Below are 8,069 nucleotides of genomic sequence, written 5' to 3'. Positions count from 1 at the left end.
GAAAGAACTGACTTGATACATTTGAGCAATATTTTTGAGACATTTCATTAAACAGTTGCAAAAAAAATTTACAAATTTAACACAAGCTAAAAGATGAAATAAATGAAAAGTTGCTCAGAGGTGAAAAAGACGGGCAAAAACTAGCAACACAACAAAGAGAAAAGACTAATGACCCCCATTGATCCCTTTCCCTAAATGTTTAAATTGATATAAGTGTATCTTATGTTTTACTTCTATTGCCCATTTTTGTTTATAGCACTAAATATTCTAGATGATTCTAATGTATTTAACACACACACAGCTATGCACTGAATTAGCTTTGTTATCATGTGTAGAGGTTACTTAGATCCTTTCCCATACATTACTCAGGAGGTTTTCTGACCAACCCTCTCCAATGAGATGTAAGCGGGGAGGGATTGCTTCCCTGTGCTCACATTTATAAGGGAATGTTACAGTAGTATGGTGCTTACTACCACTACACACCTGTGGAGCTTAATGCAATACAAGGTATGTTATTATTTTTATATTATGGTTTATGTTATATCCTTTGATAGCTGCAAGAGATATTACTTTGTTCCAGATGGTATCCTTTATTGCATGCTATTTTACACAGAACTGTTAACCCCTCAAGAAGTGATCCTCTATTTGGAGGCTTTAGATTAGTAAGTGTAATGTATGTTGAGTGTTGCTGTTCTCTTCCATACAGGATAATGGGATCTTGCTGTCGGTTTCTTTTATATAATTTATAGGTGAATTGTTAACCCCTTAATAAGATCTAGTAATCTCGCTGGTTGCCTGTTTTGCACAGTATATCCTGCTTCTTATACACACAACTACTGTATGTCATACCTCTGTAGGTTGACTCTAGATATTATAGTACCATGGAAAATAAAGGGACCCTCTTTTACACAGGAGACGGGGGTCTTTCCGCTTGCTTCTTTCACACACAGAATTCAGAAGGAGTTCGGTATGCTGCCCCCACCCTCCCTCTATTGAGAGGTAGATAAAGGGATTCTTGGGCTTCTTGGTAAATTGTAGAACATGGTAAGGAATACTAGAATTTAACCAGCAGAATGCTTTGTCTTACAGATTTCTAAAATGCCTTCATTCTTCATTAGTTACCAATAGACCTGAAGATAAAGACATGAAGAAGAAAGCTCATCAGAAGAACAGGGTCATACACTGTATCTGTCTGAGATGAAAATCTGCAGAACTGATTGATGTGTGCCCCCACCTCATGTAATGAGCAGCGTATTACAGGGGTACCGTATATCTGGAGACCACCCATACATGAGCATCACAGGACAAATGAAAGCTCTTGCTGTGCCAGTCATTAGATAAAGATTTAAGCACCTGGGTAACAGTGGACAGATCCTGCGGGCACGCAGAACATGGACGAACTCTTCCTCTATGGAAGTTTCTCTCGAGACAGGAATTTCACTGTGGTTGGAAGCAATTTTCCGCAAGCAAAACCACTTTTGAATATCTCTTCTGAGCAAAACAAGACTATGGAAACCCCAAGGTACAACCGGCAACTTCGGATAATCACTATGACAATCATCCTGACAGTGGCGCTAGTAGGGAACTGTTTGGTGCTGTACAAGATTTGTAGAGGCAAAGACAAGAAGAGGAAAATTAACTTTTTGATCACCCACTTGGCATTAGCTGATCTCTATGTTTCAGTAATGACTCTCTTCTCTCAGATTGTGTGGGAGCTACTGGAGGATGAATGGTTGGCTGGAGACATCTCTTGCAGGATTTTCAAGGTGTTCCAGGTTTCTGGACTGATTGCATCATCTAATATAATAGCCATAGTGGCCCTGGAGAGACACCATGTCATTATGAACCCTTTAAGCACTCCGCTGCCCACTAGATGCTTTGCAGCATTGGGCTGGTTGTTAGCTCTTCTCCTCTCTGTCCCACAGGCTTTTGTGTTCAGAGCCATCTCTACAGAGGAGGGGAGCAGGTGTCGCAATATTTTTGGACAGCTTCCCCGGTGGCACTTCCAGGTCTATGTCATATACAGCTCTGTCACAGTGTTCTTTTTGCCCTTCTGTATCTTGACTGTGGCATACATCCGTATCCTCTGGCTTATCTGGAGAAAGGGTAAAACCCCCAGAACACCAAAGGACCACATTGGAGACTGGGATCTTCAGATGACCAAGAGACCATTAAAACTGATTGCTACTAATAGTTGTATTCCAAGAGCTAAGATCAAGACTCTTAAAATGACCCTGGTGATCATCATCTTATTCATTGTGTGTGGCCTGCCCTACTTCATTGTAGAGATGAAGGTTGCCTTTGGAACTATCACTGGGCTGGATGAAGAAGTGATGGCAGTGCTTGGTGTTTTTGTTGTGACCAATAGTGCTGTTAACCCTTATGTGTATTTATTTTTTAAAACTAACAATGTTTTCCTCCAGAAACTAGAAAAGAAGTTGTGTTTCTCCTGTTGCCTCCGAGAACACAAAGAGATCCCTTTCAAGAGGGAACTTTTCCCATCCTGCAACCCTACGCCGAAGAAAGAAGCATCCACCACCACCACCACCTCCGATATTGAGGCATCTTCTACCTTGCATCGATCAGTCTCTTTTCTGCATTCTATGATACCCATAGACAATGAACTCAATGCTCCTTGTGAAAGTTGTATGTAATGTATTCCTAGACAGGACTTAAAGGTTTTGGCCACTTTATGCTAATGTTTTATTATATATTGGGGACATGATATTAACAACTTACCAATAGATGTTCAAATAAAGTTCTTCACCATTTTTATGAAATCAGAAGCCACAGCCCTCCTTCAGATATGCCTTCCAGCCCAGCAGCCAGCAGATGGCAGGAGATGGAGGGTCCTATACTCCAATGATCACTTACTCCTCTACAGCATCCTGTGATACCAATGCACAGATACCTCACAGGATGCTGTAAAAGAGTGACTGCTCATTGGAGTCCATGACCCTCTATCTCTTGCCATCTTATGGATGTGGAGGAGCAGGCTGCTCAGACGTGAGGCATTTCTGAATGAGGACTGTGGCTCTAATTTCATGAAAATTTTGCAAAACTTTATCTGAATATATATTGGGAAGTTGTTTGATATCACGTCCCCAAAATATAATTAAAAAATTACGTAAAGCGGCCAACCCATTTAAGGGTTAGTCAAAAATATGCAAGTACCAGACAGTAATGAAAAGGATGTTCTACAATCTTACTAATGTAATGGGAGGTATAGCAGTACAATGATAACTTATTTTTGGGAACTTCTTATTATAAATATTTTAAAGTTGCAGTCACAAGTTTAGTTTTTTATGGTTTCGGACTCCTGATAAAATTATAGGAGAGCTCCCCCTGAATGCAGAGTACCCCTGAAGACTCCCAGGTGATGGAATGATACAAATTCACAGTAAATACTGACCTATGCTATAGAACTTGCAGAATGTCAATTTATGCTTTTGGATTCTCCCACAGGTTTCAACCTTTACAATGCAGTAATGCTATCGTACAAAGGACTACAAATCCGTTTTTGCTATAGTGGAACCTGAACTTCATAACTGAAAGGACATCTACCACCAAGATGAAAGAATGTATGCAAATGAGCCTGAGGAGCTCCAGGCTCCATTAACACCTATAAAGCCTGGAGCCCCTCAGGAACATTTGCATACAGTCCTTCATCCTGGTTGCTCTTTAAGTTCAGTCATCTTGTGTCACTGTATCCTTAAAAAGTAACTATTATTTTTGGTGAAATATGCTCTGTGTTGCCACATGTGCCTGTGTCTGTGTCTCTCCTAGTTAGCTCCATCTCCCCCCATTGACATATGGAGACAGATCTGAGCAGTTATGCAGAAATAAGAAGGCTATGAGAGATGATACTGATATTTTTCCCTTATGAGGTATAATACAACATTTCTTATATTCACCTGAACTATCCATGAAAAACATTTTTAAAACAACAGTTACTCGTTTAAGGTAAGGAGACATGTTCTGTTTGAATGCAGTTTTGAAAGGGAACATGTCATCAGGTTTTTGCCATTAAACCTAATGAGAGGTTCCTACAGAATTCTTCATATTGTGTCCCAGGATTTTTTTTGTATAAAAATCTATAACTCAGGTAAAGCTGAGTTGCTGGCACCTTGCTCGACTTACCAAGTCACAAAGGGCATGTTTTCTCTTCAGCTGAGTCTCTCAACTCACTCATTTCCCCTCCCTCGGGAATTTCTCTTCAGCGTATCACACACAGCCAACATCTCTCTCAACTCCTTCATTCCTCCCCACCCTCATTCATGAAAGGTGACTCAACTGAACAGTGATTTTAGCTAGATGAGAGGTTTTATTCAAATAAAATAAAGAATGGGCACAGTATTAAGACTTCTGTGGGAAGTCATCAAAAAACCTGATGACAGATTCCCTTTAAGTAAAGGACGGTTTATCCTAATGAAAGTTTAGGTTTTAGCTTCAAACATTGCTTGAAAAATCTACCACCAGGATGTAGAAGTGCAAACCAAGTACACTGACATGCTGATGTTTTCTCCCTCTGGCAGAATCTGCCCTTCTTTTAGCTTCTTAATCCCTGTTTTTTACAAAATATAAAGGATTTTAAAATTATGCAAATAAGCCTGAGGGGCTCTAGGTTTCATAGGTTTTTATGGAGCCTGGTGCCCCTCATGCTCATTTGCATAATTTTTAAAGCCTTTTATTCTTAACCCCTTAATGACCTGGCCCTTTTTTTTTTTCATTTCCATTTTTCACTCCCCACCTTCAAAAATCTATAACTTTTTTATTTTTACACATAAAGAGCTCGGTGAGGGCTTTTTTTCTGCGTAGCAAATTGCACTTCATAGTGACAGTATTTATTATTCCATGCCGTGTACTGGGAAGCAGAGAAAAAATCCAAATGCCGTGAAAATGGAAAAAAACGCATTTGCAGCATTGTCTTGTGGGCTTGGCTTTTACAGCTTTCACTGTGCTCCCCAAGTGACATGTCTACTTTATTCTTTGGGTTGGTACGATTACAGGGATACCAATTTTGTATAGGTTTTATAATGTTTTCATACATTTACAAAAAATTTTAATCTCCTGCACAAAAAATGGCGCTAATAACGTTTTTATAATTTGGTGTACCGAGCTGTGGTTGGTGTAATTTTTTGGGACATTTGATGACGTTTTTAATGCTACAATTTTTAGCACCGTACGGCCTTTTGATCACTTTTTATTGAAATTTTTAATGTTTTTTTAAATGGCAAAAAGGCAAAAAAGTGCCATTTTCAACTTTGGCTGCTATTTTCTGTTACAGGGTTAAACGCAGTGAAAAAACGTTAATATATTTTAATAGATCGGTGATACCTAATGTGTTTATGATTTTACTGTTTATATTTATATTAGTTCGAGGGAAAGGGGGGTGATTTGAATTTTTAGGTTTTTTTTATTACAATTTTTTTTTTTTACCTTTTTTATTTTTACTTTTACTATTTTTCAGATCCCTAGGGTACTTTAACCCTAGGTTGTCTGATTGATCCTATCATATACCGCCATACTACAGTATGGCAGTATATGGGGATTTTCCTCCTAATTCATGCGCTGCCAACTATTTGAAGCCACTGGCAGCTTTGCCGACCTGTGAGCCCTCTCCATGTACCCGCACCCAATGTACTATTACGGCGTGCATTGTTAAGGGGTTAAAAACAAGGACATAAGAAGCTACAAGAAGAGCAGATCCTGCCAGAGGGGGCACATACCAGTATGTCAGTGTGCTTGATTTACAATCCTTAATCCTGGTGGTAGATGTCCTTTATCCTCAGAATACAAAAGGTGTAAGTACATTGTGAGACTTCTGCAATAGTTGCTGAATATTTTCCCCATAGAGAATATAGGGGGAGCCTGACTGGAGGCCTCACCTACATGTAGAAAACTAACCACCATAGAATAAAGGGCTTGCATATTAAACATGGTGCTAGACCCCTTGTAAAAATGAATATATCAATAAACATTTCTGATTGTCATTGCTCTGTTGGTGTTGATGTTGGTGTATGATGTATCCATTCATGTCCTTTCTATTCCCACTGTTCTGTATGGCACGTACTACTGCTAATTAATCTGAAATATTAAGATACAAATCTGACAAACCTTTAGGCTAAAAAAGTGACTGATCAGCTTTTATATGAATATGTGGAAGTCTAGCAAACAGCTTGTATAGTTTTGTATTGTGCACTGCCCTTTCTTATCTGTGTGCCAGGCTATATAGTCAATGCATTGTAAAGATTATTGTAAAGCATTGCTAAAAAGGTGACTTTTCCTATTGATGTGGGTTATGCACATGGCTGGTTTTGGTATTGTTCTTGGAAATTATTAAACAAATATATTATTGAAATTTATTACTCTAAAGTATATTTATATCGCAGTGTAAATACATGTTGTAGAGTTATAGTATTAGACACAATGGGGCACATTTACTTACCCGATCCATTCGCGTTCCAGCGGCGGCTTCTTTGACGAGCGTTCGGGTTTTCCGGCGATTCATGAAGGTGCCCGATGTCCACCAGGTGTCGCTGCTGCACCGAGGTCCGCCGCGTTGCGTCGGAGTTCACTGATCTCTTCCTGGTGCATGGACCACGCCCCCCCCCCCCGATTTCCGTTGTGTGCATGCCAGCGCTGATGCGCCACAATCCGATTGCATGTGCCAAAATCCGGGGCAATTCAGGGAAAAGTGGCGCAAATCGGAAATATTCCGGTAACACGTCGGGAAAACGCGAATCGGGCCCTTAGTAAATGACCCTCAATAAATCATGAAGCCTCTGTGGCCACACTTCTGGCATAATTGCTTCAAAGACCGCTTTCCTATGCATGTATTAAGGCTTTTAAATAGTTTTTTTTTCCCCTTTACCGACTCGATTGACAAAGTAGTGTGGTCCCTGGAAAAGGGGCATAGTCCGTGTACCAGAAAATAAGAAGCCTAAAAGCTGAACTGGACAGTCTTAAACTACGACAAATACATCAATGATGAATCTGTAACCAACAAAAGAACAAAAGAGAGGATACGTATGATGGACTAAGGTAATATCAAAAAAACTTTATTAATACATAAACACAGTAACAACAAAACCACATAATAAAAACACTTAAAAAGTGCACCATGCAAGGTGTACTTGACCTCCCAGGACCAGTGTGTCCTGGGCTCCCCAGCCCCAAGCCGACCAAGTCAAAACGACAAATGTGTCGGACAAGGTCGGACCTTGCCTTTCTGCCTCTCTCACCTTACCATATGGATCCACATTAGGTACCGTATACTTCAGGCATTTAGGCTACTATATACAGGACTGTTGGGTTCATTTATTTTTTGCACCGGTCACTTTATGTATGCACATATTGCCTGTTGCACTTTGATGTTATTCAGCTGTATTTAGTACTCCCCTCATTGTCCTGCATCACACATTTGTCGTTTTGACTTGGTCGGCTTGGGGCTGGGGAGCCCAGGACACACTGGTCCTGGGAGGTCAAGTACACCTTGCATGGTGCACTTTTTAAGTGTTTTTATTATGTGGTTTTGTTGTTACTGTGTTTATGTATTAATAAAGTTTTTTTGATATTACCTTAGTCCATCATACGTATCCTCTCTTTTGTTCTTTTGTTGGTTACATGCTCTCCTAGGATACGTGGACTTATTTGTTATCTGTATACATTGGTAGTGCCTGTCCTATTCTTTGTTTGGTCAATGATGAATCTGTCGCCACAAAAGCTCTGCATGGTCACAGCCTGCAACACATTAATGAATTCCCCCCAGCGTGCAAAGATACAAATACAGGCGATCCCCGACTTAAGAACACCCGACTTACAGGCAGACTTTTCTGCCCACTCTGACCTCTGGTGAAGATCTTTGGATCCTTGGAGGTAATTTTCTGACCTTTAGCCCTAGGTTAAAATGATCAACTGTAAGAATTATCAAAGTGTCTGCAATCTCAACCCAAAGGCCCACATTTATCAAAAACTATGTACAGTTTGCCTGTGAAGTGTGTATAGTGCGCCTGATTCTTGAATTGTGGTGCACGTTCTTCATGAATCTGGCGTCCTTTGCACTATTC

General features: G+C 40.1%; 1 protein-coding gene across 1 annotated transcript; it reads left to right on the top strand.

Annotated features, from left to right (window-relative positions):
• Positions 1-449: 449 nt before the first annotated feature.
• Positions 450-6,327, top strand: GPR150 (G protein-coupled receptor 150). Its single transcript, XM_072139818.1, has 2 exons — positions 450-507; positions 1,090-6,327. Exon 2 carries the CDS (start codon positions 1,392-1,394, stop codon positions 2,652-2,654), a length of 1,263 nt encoding a protein of 420 aa, XP_071995919.1. The 5' UTR covers positions 450-507; positions 1,090-1,391; the 3' UTR covers positions 2,655-6,327.
• The last annotated feature ends 1,742 nt before the right edge of the window (positions 6,328-8,069 follow it).

The sequence above is a fragment of the Engystomops pustulosus genome, chromosome 1 (assembly GCF_040894005.1).
Source record: "Engystomops pustulosus chromosome 1, aEngPut4.maternal, whole genome shotgun sequence".
Classification (NCBI taxonomy): Eukaryota; Metazoa; Chordata; class Amphibia; order Anura; family Leptodactylidae; genus Engystomops; species Engystomops pustulosus.
The sequence above is the reverse complement of the archived record's forward strand: the minus strand, read 5'-3'. Positions and strand labels throughout refer to the sequence as shown.